This window comes from Pan paniscus, chromosome 4, assembly GCF_029289425.2.
Source record: "Pan paniscus chromosome 4, NHGRI_mPanPan1-v2.0_pri, whole genome shotgun sequence".
Lineage (NCBI taxonomy): Eukaryota > Metazoa > Chordata > Mammalia > Primates > Hominidae > Pan > Pan paniscus.
Window position 1 is genome coordinate 107,965,614 of NC_073253.2, and position 16,260 is coordinate 107,981,873.

General features: G+C 41.1%; 1 protein-coding gene across 3 annotated transcripts in view; it reads left to right on the forward strand.

The window, feature by feature from the left end:
* Positions 1–1,105: 1,105 nt before the first annotated feature.
* Positions 1,106–16,260, forward strand: part of APC (APC regulator of WNT signaling pathway) — a 137,615-nt gene continuing 122,460 nt past the window's right edge. For all 3 annotated transcript variants that reach the window (XM_008952081.4, XM_008952092.4, XM_024928916.4), the window contains exon 1: positions 1,106–1,490. In XM_008952081.4, coding sequence (XP_008950329.3) covers positions 1,326–1,490 — 165 coding nt within the window. In that variant the 5' untranslated portion in view covers positions 1,106–1,325. The remainder of the gene's footprint in view (positions 1,491–16,260) is intronic.

A 16,260-nucleotide genomic window follows, 5' to 3' on the forward strand; every position in this document is an offset into this window, starting at 1 on the left:
TAGGTAGTCAAGGGGGCATATACAAACCAGAAAGGCAGTCAGGAGCTAGAAGTGTTTGAAGAGGAGTAGTGGGGGCTAGGGGAGACAGCGTCAACAACATACAAGGGCCATTTTGAATAAAATCCAACTTCTTACCATGACCCGGAGGCCCTACCTGATTTGGCCTCTGCCTACCCCGACCACATCTCCTTCCCACTGTCCATGCCACCTATTCTTTCTGTCCCTCTTTCATGTCAGACTTGCTACCACCTCAGGATCTGTTCTGTTGTTCCCTCTGTCTGAAAGCTTTTGCCCCAGATCTTCCAGTGGCTCCTGGGCCCCCGTGGTCAGTCAGGCTTCAGATTAAATGTCAACTCTGGAGAAAGATCACTAATCACCACCTCTCACTGTCCATCATCTTTCTGTGTGGTTTGCTCTCTTCCTATCCCTTATCACCATCAAACATTCTTTTGTTGACTGTCTTTTATTGTCTATTCTTTCACACTAGAATGTAAGTTCCATGAGTTTATTGTATTTCCTATTGCTGTAAATCTAGAGCCTGAAACAGTATCTAGTATATATCGGAAACCCAAATGATATTGTTTAATTAATGTTGAATGAAATGAAACTGAAGAGGTAATCCAAGGTAAAGAACTTATCAAACTGTGTGAGACAAACAAGGATTTCCCGGAAGAGGTGTTTTTAAATTAAAACTACAGGGTGGTAGTGAGAGGTGGTAGGGAAGCAGAGGTCGCAGCTACAAAATAATAACTTGCTCATCTCCGTTTCTCCGCTATCTTATGAGCCCCTGTGGGGCTGGGACAGAATTTTATTCATCTCTCTATCATCAGCGTCTAGTACGGGGAGTAGCAAATAGTGAGCACTCGATAGATGTTTGCGGAATAATGGACTAGTGTGTGCAGAAGGATCTATTAACTGGGCTGCAGCACAATTCAGAGAAGGCCAGTAAGTACTGCGACTGAGACTCGGCTGCCTAGGCAGCAATGGCTCACGGGACAGAACAACGAAGCCGTGCCCGGCAAGCGGAGCGCAGCACCCATTGCGCCTGCGCATAACAGGCTCTAGTCTCCGGGCTGTGGGAAGCCAGCGACACCTCTCACGCATGCGCATTGTAGTCTTCCCACCTCCCACAAGATGGCGGAGGGCAAGTAGCAAGGGGGCGGGGTGTGGCCGCCGGAAGCCTAGTCGCTGCTGGGGGTGACCTGCGGGCTCAGGCCCGGGAGCAGCGGACCGAGGTTGGCTCGATGCTGTTCCCAGGAACTGTTGTTGGCTGTTGGTGAGGAAGGTGAAGCACGCAGTTGCCTTCTCCGGCCCCGGCGCCCCCTATGTACGCCTCCCTGGGCTCGGGTCCGGTCGCCGCTTTGCCCGCTTCTGTACCACCCTCAGTTCTCGGGTCCTGGAGCACCGGCGGCAGCAGGAGCTGCGTCCGGCAGGAGACGAAGAGCCCGGGCGGCGCTCGTACTTCTGGCCACTGGGCGAGCGTCTGGCAGGTGAGTGAGGCTGCAGACATTGACGTCTCCTCCCGGCAAAGCTTCCTCGGCTTTGCCTCGCCGCTGCTCGGGACCCTACGGTGCTCGGCCCGACTCTGTGGCTCTCTTCTCTCCATGTCCCACCCTCTCCCCTCCCCGCACTCCCCATTCAGGCCTCCAGTTGGCCCCTGGCTTTGCAGGTCCTCCATTCTCACGCAGTGGATGGGGGTCGCGACGCCCGCCGTCCTCCACCTTTCCTGGCTGCTGCTGGAGCTTCGCCCCTGCAAGTGGTGCCCCATTCGCGTTAGGTGGGTGGGTCGTCCGCCCCTCCCATTTTAGTCGCTTCCCCATCTTCCTCGTTTCGACCCTCTTGCTTCCTCTAAAAGTTTTAAACTCTCTGCCTGGGAAAATACCTGATAGCCCGGCATGTGGAGTTACAAAGAAAGGGCTGTTATCCAAAGGCCGGTGAATTTTGTTCACTTTGATGAGAGAATCAAGTCCCCAGGAGCCTTGGATGGTTAGGTCAGAGTCTGACTCCTTGACCCACCAAGTAGAGAAATGGTGCCTCTGTTGGCAAATGATTGTTCATCTAAATCATTCATTTTTTTCGGCTGTAGGAAATCTTTGGTCTCTGAACTGTTGAGGTGGGGGCGTGAGCTTTCTAGATCTAGTGAAAGAATTGGAAACTGTTATATTCGTTTTAAAAAGAAGACCTTATGCAGTACATGTAAGACATCACTTAATGGTACAAGCAAGGATAAGTGATTTATTATTTTATTCAGTGTTAGCTTAAATTGCCTACTGACGTCTTAGAATTCCATGTTGTACAAGCCCTTTGTTTCTATTTAGAAAGGACTAAAATGGAGAAAAGCTTTTTAAGTTCAAAACTTCTTAAATTGCTTGTATTCTCGATTGTTGTTACTGTTCAACCCTCCTTAGGGGTACTTGATATTTTCTATATGATTTAGGCTTGTGCCAGTCTCAGTACTCCCTCCTTTATTAGTGGAGCAAGGGTAGTCAGAATTACTGGTGTAAAAAACTGTCCTAAATAACGTAGTACCTTGTCAGAGTCTAAGTGCAAAATGTGGGATCAAAGCGGTAGTGGAGGAAGTTGCCATGGCTAATTTTTCCATCTTTCCCTGGATGGAAGGGTTGGATAACGTGTCAAGAGCCCCAAAATTGTAGAAGTGAGATTAAAAATATAAATGATAGCTTGCCCTTTGAAATTGCAAATGGGTGGACCTTTTTTATTAACATTAAATTGAGCAATATCGTTTTCTTGAAGTTATGCTAGATGTTCTCCAAAGTTGTTAAGCACAAACTATGCCTGCTGTATTAGAATTGTATGCTAAAAATTTTTAACGTGTGGGTTATAAATAGCCTGACAGATTTGTTTACTTTTCATTCTATCTCATAACACATAATCTATTTTTCCCTTTGCTGTGGACTTTTGACCTTTTAATGCATTTTTAAAATTTAGAGATAGAATTGTTCAGCTTAAAAGAAGGAGGAATATTTTTATGTTTGCTTCTTGTATGGGCTAGTTCATTCGTTGCTAGCCTTCACTTTTCTAGAACCAGAGCCTGTGTGTTTTTAGAGCTGGTTGTCTCTGAATTCTCTGCATACAGTTTGGAGGGACAGTAGCAAAGCAGGGGTTGCTGAGCCCCAATCAGTGGCTCACTGCTTCTGGCAAAATGATTTGAAGCTCTGTATCAAAAAACATCTGACCACAAACTCTTTAAAACCTCTCACTTTGGCAGGGTGTGGTGGTTCATGCCTATAATTCCAGCACTTTGGGAGAGGCCAAAGCACATGGATCGCATGAGTCCAGGAGTTCGAGACCAGCCTAGGCAACATGGCAAAACCTCATCTGTACAAAAAAAAAAAATACAAAAATAAGCCAGGCATGGTGGTGCATGCCTGTGATTCCAGCTACTTGGGAGGCTGAGGCAGGAGGATCGTTGGAGCCCGGGATGTGGAGGTTGCAGTGAGCCAAGATTGTGCCATTGCACTCCAGTCTGGGTGACAGTGAGACCCTGTCTCCTAACAAACAAACAAACCCTCTCACTCTTCCACTCTTATGGAATTTGGTATTTTTTCCTTTCTCTCTCTCTTTCTCTTTGTGAACCTTCTTTGTCTCCCTGTTCTTCCAACCCATTACCCTAATGCTGATTCATTTGCCTCCCTGTGTAACCAGGATCCCATGATCATCAGCTTTTACTAAGCTCCTATTGATGGCCTAGAATGCTTCACTTTCTGTAGACTTACCTTTCCAGTCCCCAATCCTAAATAAGCCTCACTAGCTTTACCTGAAATTCTGAGGGACGTCAGAGACAGCTATGTGAGGATATTGGTCAGTTTTTATGCCAGTTGGTGCTCTCTGCTGGGTCTCTAGTGTTGTGTTCCTTTTCTTCTCATTTCCTCAGGTTTTTATAGCAAATAACTTAATCTCTTCCTTTGCTGAGAAAAATCTCAACCATCTGAGGTATACTTCCACTTCACTTTTTTCACCTCAGTGTCATCTCTTTATATATATATATCTCAGAGGAAGAAATGACCTTCCTTCTTTTCAAGAGCAACCCCCTCCCTCCAGATGTGTCCATGTATCCTTTCCCATATTTCTTTCTCTAGAAACTGTCCATTTTCACTTCCTGTCCACCTTCTTCAGCCTCTCCCTCTCTAGCCTACATAGATGCTTGTATCTTCTGCCATATAAGTGTGTGTGCTGTTCAACTCTAGGAGGACGTTCTAAAGCTTGAGTCTGCTATGCCACTGTATTTCTATTCTTTTCTTTAAAGACTTATTCTTTCATCCCAGGAAGCTGTTACAGTAGGAAGAACATTGACTTTTGAGCAAGATAGAACTTTTGATCTTGGTTTTTGAAGTCTTTTAAAACCACTTTAGTAGCTGTGTAACTGTGGGTATGTTACTATTCAGATTTCATTCTGTATCTATAAAATATGTTATACTTAGCTCACAGGGTGGTAGTTAAAGAAATTAACACATGTTAAATGTCCATCCAAGTGTTTGGTACATTGTAGAGTTCTTACTAAATGCTTCTATGCTTTGCACTCGTACTGCCTTTACCATTTCGCCACTGAAACTACTGTTTTAAAAGTTATCTGTGACCTCCGAATCACCAAATCCAATGACGTTTCCTCTGTCATCCTTGGTTTCCTTAGACCCAGGGGTCCCCAAACCCCAGGCTGCAGACAGGTATCGGTCCTTGGCTTGTTTGGTGTTAGGAACTGGGCAGCATAGCAGGAGGTGAGCAGCAGGGGAGCAAGCATTACCACCTGAGCTCCACCTCCTGGCAGATCAGTGGCGGCATTAGATTCTCATAGTAGTGCCAACCTTGTTTTGAACTGCACATGCAAGGGATCAGGGTTGCATGTTCTTTTTGAGAATCTAACTAATGCCTGATGATCTGAGGTGGAACAGTTTCATCCTGAAACCATCCCCCACCCAACTCCTGTCCCATGGAAAAATTGTCTTCCACAAAACCATTCCCTGGTGCCAAAAAGGTTGGGGACTGCTGCCTTAGATCAGTTGTGAAATATACTGTCTTCTGTAGTCATAAAACGATCTAGATTTCTTGGCTTTTCTGCATTATACTTCCTGATTCTCTATTTCTCAGGAAGTTTCTTCACATTTTCCTTTTATCAGTTATGCTGCAAATGGGATTTAAAAACGAAAGATAGGCTGGGCCGTGGTATCTCACACCTGTAATCCCAGCAGTTTCGGGAGGCCCAAGTGGGAGGATTGCTTGAGGGGCGGAGTTCAAGGCTGCAGTGAGCTATAATTGGGCCACTGCACTTCCGTCTGGGTGACAGAACGAGACCCCATCTCAAAAAAACAAAAAAACCCAAAGAGATGTTTTGGCTCTTGTAATTGGCAAGTACATAGATAGAAGTGGCTTGAAGAGTGCTTTGTCATGTCATCAGGGCTAAGCTCCCATTTATCTGCTGTTCTCTCAACATTGTCCTCCTGTTTGGGCTTTAGACTTCCCTTCTAATAAAAAAAAAATTGCCACCAATGATGTTCATATTATAGCCCCTTCATTTATTTCCAAAGAAAGAGAGAAGGCCACTTCTCCTAGCCTTTTCCCAAGAATCCTAAGCTCTAGTTTGATTAAACAAACATTGATCATGCTGCCAAACCTGTAACAATATCTTTGTCTAGAGGGATGGAATTATCCTAAGTGGCCTAGCCAGTGGAGTGAATCTTACCTGAAAATAGAGACTGCAACACAATACGGGGAAGGGGTGGATCCTGGGGAAGTAACCAGTGTCCTCAAGGTTCCGTATGCTTTTCACTGTGTTCTCTTGGTGATCATATCCTTTATGATATAAACCATCATTTCTGTGGGGCTGTTTCTTGGTTCTGTAACTCCCTACTTCCATTTCCTCCTGTATATGTCTATCTTATATATACTACCCTAAGTTTAGCTCATACTAAACTGAGTCAGTTTGATCTCTTCACCAACCCTCACCTAGTGTGTATGTGCACATATATGTTTTGTTGTTTGTGAGACCGACGGGGTTTCACTCTGCCACCCAGACTGGCATGTAGTGGCGTAATCACAACTCACTGTAACCTAGACCTCTCAGGCTCAAGCAGTCCTCCCATCTCAGCCCTTAGCCTCCTGAGTAACTAGGACTACGGGTGTGCATCACCACACCCAGCCCTTTTTTTTTTTTTTTTTTAAGCGACCGGGGCTTGCTGTATTCCCCAGGCTGGTGTCAAACTGCTGGGCTCAAGTGATCCACCTGGGATTCTCAAAGTGCTGGGACTGCAGGCATGAGCCACTGCACCCAGCAGCATGTGTGTGTTTGTATTCCTCCTCCCCCGATTTCTCTTTTCTAACTACCTCTCTCTCAACCACCCAGTCTTGAAATCTTTCAGAAATCTTGGTTCTTCTCCCACTGTCAATCACTTGTCAGATCTTGAATACATCTTGTTTAGTTAGGCCCCCAAGTTGTATAATACCCAATTAACATTGATTTAAACAGTATCTCGGGCCAGGCACTGTGGCTCACGCCTGTAATCCCAGCACTTCGGGAGGCTGAGGCGGGCGGATCACTTGAGGTCAGGAGTTTGAGACCAGCCTGGCTAACATAGTGAAACCCCGTCTCTACTAAAAATACAAAAATTAGCCGGGTGTGGTGGCAGGCGCCTGTAATCCCCACTACTCAGGAGGCTGAGGCAGGAGAATCACTTGAACCCAGGAAGTGGAGGTTGCAGTGAGCCGGGATTGTGTCACTGCACTCCAGCCTGGGTGACAGAGCGAGACTCCATCGCAAAAAAAAAAAAAGCCAGTATCTCACATAAAAAGTCCAGAAATGGAGTATTCCATGGTTAGTTTAGCTGTGCTATGATTTCATCAAGGATTCAGGTGCTTTCCATCTTCATGCTTGGCTGTCCTTAGCATGCTTAACTTTGGGCTCAGACTTTGCCATCGTGGTTGCAGATGGCTCTGCTCCAGGCATCACATTCTCACACAGTTACCAAAGACAGGTGGAAGTTTGTCCTTTCATCTCTTAATTAGGCAACTAAACCTTTCACAGAAGCCCTCTTTCCGATGTCCATCCTGGCGTGCCCCTGCCTTAATTACGAGGAGGCTGGGAAAATGAATATGTGGCATTTCAGTCTAGGAAGAGGGTAAGCAAATGGCTGATTAGAAGAAAACAGATGGTGTCAATGACAGTATTGTATGGAGAAATTTAAATAAATAAGAATTTTCAGATAATAGTGGCAAATTTAAAACACTGTTTACACCAAGAGTTAATATAAGCTGTACATAGGATTTCGGTGTTTATTTTCTGAGAGAGAGTCTCGTTCAGTCACTCAGGCTGGAGTGCAGTGGCTTGATCTCAGCTCAGTGCAACCTCTACCTCCTGGGTTCAGCGATTCTCCTGCCTCAGCCTCCCAAGTAGCTGGCGCCTGCCACCCCACCCAGCTAATTTTTGTATTTTTAGTAGAGACAGGGTTTCGCAATGTTGGCCAGGCTGGTCTTGAACTCCTGACCTCAAGTGATCCGCCCACCTCGGCCTCCCAAAGTGCTGGGATTATAGGCGTTAGCCACCGTGCCGAGCCTATACGTAAGATTTTGACTGAACATTTAAATAGTCATAGGTGACTGGTTAAAAATGAACTATTATGTAAAATTAGAATATTTCAGTGGTATATCCCAGTTTGTTTAAGACTGTGTTAAGTACATTTAAGCATATCTGTTGGAGCTACTGCAAGAAACAGTATATTATATGTAGCAACTATTGAAATAGAGTTGTGGTTCCCCTTGGGGATGGGAGATGTTTGGAAATACTATATGGGGACATTTTTGGTTGTCACAGTGACTGCGGGGTACTACTCATAATTATTAAGTAGAGGCCAGATACACTAATGTCCTGTGATGTTTGGAATGGTCCCACAAAACAGAATTGTCCTTTCAAAAATACCAGTAGTGCCCCTGCACATGTATACACTGAAGTTAGCAAATGCTTTGCCTTTTGAAAGAATTCAGAGATTGATCTATATTCTTACATTGCAAGTGACAGAAAACACAAAACTGGCTTAAACAAAAAAAGGGACTCAGTAGATCTTCTAGTAAACTTTAGCTAAGACTTCATCCAGTGGCTCACATGAAAACATCAAGGACTTAATTTCTGTTATTCATTTTGCTCCATTATTCACCATGATTTGGTTTTATTCTTGGGCTAGCTTATCTTAATGGTGGTAAATTACTGTAGTACTTTCAGACTTCATATCCTCATTTCACGTATAGTAAAATGAAAAATATTTTGTATTTGATTTTACAAGTATTTATTTAGTATCACCATTACTGAAACTTTCCCTAAACATCTACCCCTAAAAAGTTTATTATCTCTTCTATCATGCTTCAGCTTTACAATCTATATATCACACTCTATGGGTATTATTTTTCTGTCCCATGCATTACTCTACCTTGTCTTAATTATTGTATTCTTAATGTCTAAATGTCTGGAATACTGCCTGGCATAGTAGTGTATGATAACTGTTTATGGAATTAGTGAATGATTTTGTGCTTACTACAGAAAGGAAGAAACAAGTATATATAACAACTATTGAAATAGAGTTGTGGTACCCCTTGGGGATGGGAGATGTTTAGAAATTTAAGAACGCCTCATTCCTTCATCAGTTATTTTTGAATCCTGAATTATGTGCATTGTGCTCCTACTACTAAAGCTTGTATATGATGCTCTTGCAGTTGTTATAATAGAGTATGAATTCGTTTGAAAGCGTTACTGAATTCTGCTTGTGTTTTTGTCATTTTCTCAACAAAACCAAAACCAATTATTAATTGAACAAATATTTTTGAAGCCTGCTGTAGGCAGATAGTGTGGCAACATTGAGTGGGAACAAAACAGAGCCTGTGTTGTCTGAGCTTAAATTTTAGTGGGGGACATAGTCAATAAATATTATATATGTACACATACACACACACAAATAACATCAGGTAGTATATAGGTCTTGAAATAGAATAAAATAGGTTCAGGTAGTATATAGGTCTTGAAATAGAATAAAATAGAATAAAACAAGGGATACTACTTCAGTTTGGTAAGAGAAGAAGGGCTTTTTGAGAAGCCCTTTGTGCTAAGAGACCTGAGTGTTCATGAGTGAGGTGGCCTGTACCATTCTTGTCGAGATGTGAAATAGAATAAAATGAGGTGCCCATCATTTTTGGTTTGGGAAGAGTTTGTGTATAGTTGGAATGAATTCTTCCTTAAATATTTGTTATAACATGTCAGAGAAACCACCTGGGCTGGGAGTTTTCCTGTGGACATGTTTTTTAAAATTTGGTATTTATTTGTACATATTTATGGGGTACATGTTATATTTTGATACATGTATAAAATGTGTAATGATCAAGTCGGGGTATTTAGAGTACCTGTCATCTTGAGTGTTTATCATTTCTTTGTGTTGCGAGGAAAGGTTTTTAATTATTAATTCAATGTATTGTTTTTAAGCCTATTCAAGTATTCTATCTTGTGATTATTTTTTATAATTTTTCCCCTAAGAATTCTTTTATCTAAAATTTTAAATTTACTGGCATGAAATTGTTTATAATAAATATTCTGTGGTCCTTTTAATGGCTGCAGGAAAAGATTCCCTTTTCATATCCGACGTAGGTTATTTGTACCTTTTCCTTTTCCTTTATTAGTTTCACCAGAGATCAGTAGTCTTTCCAGAGAACCGTATTTTGAATTTTGCTAGTCTGTTGTATGTTTATTTTCTGTTGCGTTAATTTCTGCTTCTTATTTCCTTCCCTCCTACTTTTTGGGGTTCTTCCGTGAAGTTCTTGAATTTTCAGCATTTCTTGTTTTTAAATATGTTCATAAAGTTAAACATTTCCCTCGAAGCGCCATTTTAGCTAGTTCTATTACTAGTTTTGATACATAGTATTTTTTGGTACATAGTATTTTTATAATTCACTTAAGATGTTTTCAGATTTCTATTATGATTTATACTTTGACTTTTGGATTATTTGGAAGTATTATATTTTTATTTCTAAACATATGGAGATTTTCCAGTTATTTTGTTTTTAATTTGTAAAATTACAATGTAATCCAAGAACATACTCTGTTTCAAAGGCCTGTTATTTCAGACTTAAAATTTGAGATCTGTATATGGCCCAGTATATTGTCTTTTTTTTTCCTCTCCATTTATTGAGTGCAGGTCTCTGTATTTTTTTTATTAGGTCATATTTGTTAATCCTGCATTTCAAATCTTAAGTATCGTAGGTGATCTTTTGTTTGCTCATCAGTTACTAAAAGTGTACGTTAAGATACTCCATTATGATTGTGGATTTGAGTATTTCCCTTGTAGTTCTCTAATCTTTTATAAATTTGAGGCTATGCTATTAGATGCATAGAAATGTGTAATAGCTATATCTTCTCAGTGACTCAAAATTATCAAGTTTCCTCTTTTATTCTGGTAGTACTTGCACATTAAAGTCTAGTTTGAGATGAATATAACAACACTAGCTTTCTCTTTATTATAGTTTGATCTTCTTTTACTAGTTATTCTAGAAATTGCTATCTATCTTATAAAATCTAATGTTAATCAATACCTTTATCCTATTCTCAGATGATGCACTTTAATTCTACTTACTTGCAGCCCTTCTCATATAGTTATTTTTGTTTGTTTGTTTGTTGTTGTTGTTGTTTTGAGATAGGGTCTTGCTGTGTTGCCCAGGCTGGAGTGCAGTAGCGTGATCTTGGCTCGCTGCAACCTCTGCCTTCCGGGTTAAAGCAATTCTCGTGCCTCAGCCTCCTGAGTAGCTGGGATTACAGGCATGTGCCACCACGCCTGCCTAATTTTTTTGTACTTTGAGTAGATGCGGGGTTTCACCATGTTGGCTAGGCTGGTCTTGAAGTCCCGGCCTCCCAGAATGCTGGGATTACAGGTATGAGCCACCGTGCCCAGCCCCTACTCATACAGTTTTGTTGTGCATTTTAATTCGTTCTTATTTTTTCTCTTTCTTCCTCATTATTGTTGTTGTTACTGTTTCATACTGCCAATATTTTATTTAAGTTAATGCATGTCTTTACCATCTTTTTACTTTCCCTATGATCTTGCACTTAAGATTGCTTTCTTTGATTTTGAAGGATCTGAAACACACCCTTTAGAATGTCCTTTAGTCTGCTTGAAAATGTCTTTATTTTATCTCAGTCTTAAAGGATATTTTTGCTAGGTACAGAATTCTAGGTTAGCAGTGGTTACTTTATTTCAGCACATTTCATTGTTATTGAGACCTCAACTCTTTGTGTCTCAACTTTTAAGATAAAGTGATTTTGTTTGGCTGCTTTTAAGATTTTTATCTTTGGCTTTGGCTTTCTGTTTTACTATGCTGTGATTAGGCATCGGATTCTTTGGGCTGTGTGAATATATGGATTGGTGTCTTATCAGTCCTGGAAGTTTCTTAGCCATTATTTTTTCAAATACTGTCTTTGCTTCATATTCTCTCTCCTGTCATTTTGGGACTAGTTTAGTATGTTAGGCCTTTTTATCCTGTCTCTTACCTTTTTTCTTTTTCTTTTCTTTTTTTTTTTTTTTTGCTTCTTTTTGACCCCAAGGCATTGTTCCGGATATTGCTTCAGACTTATCTTCAAAGTTCACTTTTTTTTTTTTTCACCTATGCCTAATCTGTTATTAACTCATTCAGTAAATTCCTAATTTAGGTTATTTTTTAGTATAGAATTGTTATTTGGTTCTTTTCAAAACTGTATCACTTTTTATAGTTTTCAATTTTAAGCAAAAATATTTAAGTGTGGCCTTTATCCCCTTGAATGTAGTAAGCATAGTTATTTTTCAGTTTGTGTCTGATAATTCCAATGTTGGGAAATCTCTAGGAAGCTGATTCAGTTGTGTTGTAGAAATAAATTGATGTATATAATGTAAGATGAAGTTAATCTTTCTCTAAAGAAGATTTTCATTTGCTGTCACCAAGTGCCTGGGGGTATGAGAACATCTTAATCAAATTTCAAATCTTTAACTTTTCTGGGCCACCTAGATGAGTTGAAACTGACTTCAGTCCATGGTTTCCTTCTGGTTCCTTCTTTATTTCTAGGTTGCAGCCCTTTAGAGTCTCAGCCGGAAGCCAATGCTGTTTTCACTGCAGTCCTCACCCTTGGTGGGTCTCAGACTCTGGCTTTGGTCCCCTGTGCCTGCAATGCAGGCAACAAACAACAAAGCTCAGCCTCTTAATGCTTCTTTGTTGGCAAACTCACAAAAGGCAAAAGCTGAGGTCACCTCTTTCTGGGTTCCTGACTTCTAGTGGATTTGAGCTTCTTACTCATTCCTAGTTATTTTGCTGGTTATTTGGTGCTGTTAAGATCATTTTACTATCTTATCTAGCTTTTTAAATTGTGTTTGTAAGGATACTTGGTCTGAATAACCTGGTCTGCTGTTTCTACGAGTGTAAGTCCAAATATTTCTTTGACTAACTTGTTCAGAAAGACTTGAAATTTCTACATTAGCCATTCCTTTGTGTTAGGGCTCCTCTGATGGTGCAAATGAGATACCTGGAAAAGGTAGACTTTAAGCTATGGTTGCCTTTTAATTCTTTAAAAGTTAGTTAGGTTAGTTCCTAGTACTTTGCAAAGCCCTAAGGGAAGGAGACAGAGGATATTTTGTATGACTGGAGAAGCAAAAAATACTTGTATGTGAGTAGTGCCTTAGGGTAGGAATTATGTAAGCAAATAGAATGTAATGTGAACATTTTTGAAGTGGGACTGTATGGAGGAGGGAGAATGTACTAAACTGAGGAGGGACTGCAGACAAATTTGTCGTTTAGTATTTTTGTTGGAAGTAGGTTCATTTTCATTCTTTCCTTCTTTACTTCTTTCTTTTCTTTCTTTGGACAGAGTCTTGCTCTGTTGCCCAGGCTGGAGTACAGTGGCACGATCTTGGCTCACTGCAACCTCTGCTTTCTAGGTTCAAGCAATTCTCCTGCCTCAGCCCTCCGAGTAGCTGGGATTACAGGTGTGCACCATCACGCCCGGCTAATTTTTTTTTAAATTTTTAGTAGAGGTGGGGTTTTACCATGTTGGCCAGGCTTGTCTGGAACTCCTGACCTCAAATGATCCACCCACCTTGGCCTCCCAGAGTGCTGGGATTACAGGTGTGAGCCACTGCACCCAGCCTCATTTTCAATAATAATTCTTTTTTTTTTTTTTTTTTTTTTGAGACAGAGTCTTACTGTGTCGCCCAGGCTGGAGTGGCGTGATCTCCACTCATTGCAACCTCCGCCTCCCAGGTTCAGGCAATTCTCCTGCCTCAGCCTCCTGAGTAGCTGGAATGACAGGTGCGCACCATCACACCCGGCTAATTTTTGTATTTTTAGTAGAGATGGAGTTTCAGTATGTTGTCCAGGCTGGTCTTGAACTCCTGAATTCCTGACCTCAGGTGATCCTCCCATCTCAGCCTCCCAAAGTTCTGGGATTACAGTTGTGTGCCACTGCGCCCAGCCAATTTTCAATAAAAATTCTGACAAATCTCTCTATGCCATGTAGGTGTCATGATTTTTATTTTTTATTTAATTTAAACTTTTTTTACATCTCAAGGACAAAATACAATTTCAAAAATCTTACCCACATCTATTTAAAATATAGGTACAATTTGCATTTGAATTCTGAGATTAAATCTATTAAATATGGAAGCCAAACAGATACGTTAGAAATTCTTCTAGGCAAACTAAGCTATGGTAGTCTACATAAATTGGTGTTCTTCTGTGATGGAGGAGTGTTAAAAATTTAGTATAACATACCAATATATTTTTCCTGTATAGATACTTGATTTGATATTAGTCACAGCCATTAATATGAAATGCCATCCATTTCTTTGTGATTAAATTGATGTGTCTATAAAGAACAAAACCAGCTCTCTTGTATGAAAACCTAGAATTCTTATGTGTTTACTGTTTACTTATTTTTTTCTCTTTGCTAGAAGAAAATACTAAGTCGAAGATTCCTATTATAGTTCCTTCTCTTCCCTGCTATGTTAGATCAAATAGCTTTTTGTTTTAGATTTGCTCACTTGCCTTTAAAAAACTGAAGGATAAAATGAGGTGGACAGAGAATTTTAGAACTGGAAGAGACCCTAAATATCATTAAGTCTCTCATGAACCCTCCTGTCCTACCCATCTCCTATTTTAAACGTGAAAACAGAGGCCCAAGGAAGATGGGTGACTTGACTTGCCTAAAAATATGAGGGAATTTCTCTCCAATAGCTTTTATATTCTCCATGAAGTAGGTCGTCAGCAAAGAGTGGCATAGGTAGAAAAATAGGTCTGTTACAGATTTGAGGAGACAAAAAAGACACTTAGAGTGTGGGAAGGCAAACTTTCCAGGAAACATAGTAGCCCTGCTAGGCAGTATTGGATATCCTTTGATGTTTATAGTTGTGAATTTAAAGTGAAACCAGCTAGCTTTGTTAGCTGGTTTTCCCCCTTTCCTCTATAATAAGCTGCTCTGGTACAGGCACGTAAAAGTGGAATGGAATTGTTCAGCTAGAGTTGAGATTTTACCAGGTAACAGAGGGAGAGAAGAGTAAGGGGTTTGAGAGTTTGAAAGAGGCTGGTTATTGTTGCATCTAAAGAGAACAGTAAAGATGAAAGTAACGGATGGTGAAAAATGATGAGAGCATTTTTTATTGGATTGGAGAACACAGTAAGTAAGGTGAGGGAATGTTGAATTTGGAGATAGTATAATGAACTAGAGGGGCAGGAGATACATTTTGAAGACCGGAAATTTGGGGCTGGGTGCAGTGGTTCACACCTGTAATCTCAGCACTTTGGGAAGCCGAGGTGGGTGGATCACTTGAGGTCAGGAGTTCGAGACCAGCCTGGCCAACATGGTGAAACTCCATCTCTAGTAAAAATACAAAAATTAGCCAGGCATGGTGGCGTGTGCCTGTAATCCCAGCTACTCGAGAGGCTGAGGCACGAGAATCACTTGAACCCGGAAGACGGAGATTGTAGTGAGCAGAGATTGCACCACTACACTCCAGCCTTGGCAACAGTGAGACTCCACCTCAAAAAATAAAAATAAAATAAAAAAATAAAGACTGAAAATTTGATTTTTGAGATTTTTGGTTAAGAATTTGGAGATGACGCAGTTATTGATGATGACAAGGTCCTGCGTGGATCATGGAAGTTGGTATTTGGAGGTGAAGAAGTTAAGGAGCTAAGAAGCCAGAGTGTTAGGTGGGTAATCCACATAGACTTTGAAGTCACTGAGAGTGATGGTGGGGGTAAGAGTGGAGAAGAGTGCTGGAGGCAATAGAGGGTACACAGTTGGGTATCATGTCAGAAGATCTTGGGTGTTTAAGAAAGGAGGAGAAATGGTTTGGAAGTGATAATTGGATGCAAGGAGCATATCTTTTGCCTCCCTCTAGACCAGGCTTGTCCAATCTTTTGGCTTCCTTGGGCCTCGTTGGCAAATTTTATGTCTTGGGCCACACATAAAATACACTAACACTAACAATAGCTGATGAGCTTGAAAAAAAATGGCAGGAAAAAAAAATCTCGTAATGTTTTAAGAAAGTTTACGAATTTGCGTTGGGCTGCATTCAAAGCCATCCTGGGCCATGCAGCCCTGGGGACAAATTTGCTCTAGACCCTTCAGTATCCTATTCCTATCTCCTGGCCTAAAGTACATAGGATGTGAGAGAAAAAAGACCCCCCCATTGAGAAAGCTGCACAGAAAGTGGTGTCATCTGATTTCAACTAAGATAAATCGGTGAAGACGACATTTATTGAAGAGTTTGAAGTTACAGGGGAGTTCGTTGATTAATTTATTGTACATTCATCTATTGTATTTTAGTACAGTAGTACTAAAGTAATACACTGGTTTTGTGAGTTACATAAATTTCCATACTATTATGGCATTTTAAACACTGTGTGTTTCAGAAAAACTCTAAACCCTTGTTTTTCCGCTGCTCTTGCACCACCACAACAATCATTAACATAGTAAAAGACATCTGTGTCTCATCTTGGGCAATTTACCAATTAAATGAATTAAAAAACAGACACCTGTGACCAAAGACGTGGGGCTTTTTCCCCACACACCAATAGTGGATGCTAGTTGGGTGTCCTCCAATTCAGTTCCCACACTGTCTATCCAGAAATACCATCAGATCCCACAGGTTGAGGGCTCAGGCCCCAAGACCACCCCCTCCTTCCCCCCAGTCCCAAGTCCTAGCCTCTGGAACTTCTGATTGGCTTCAAGTTGGGTTTCCCACTACCCCCTCT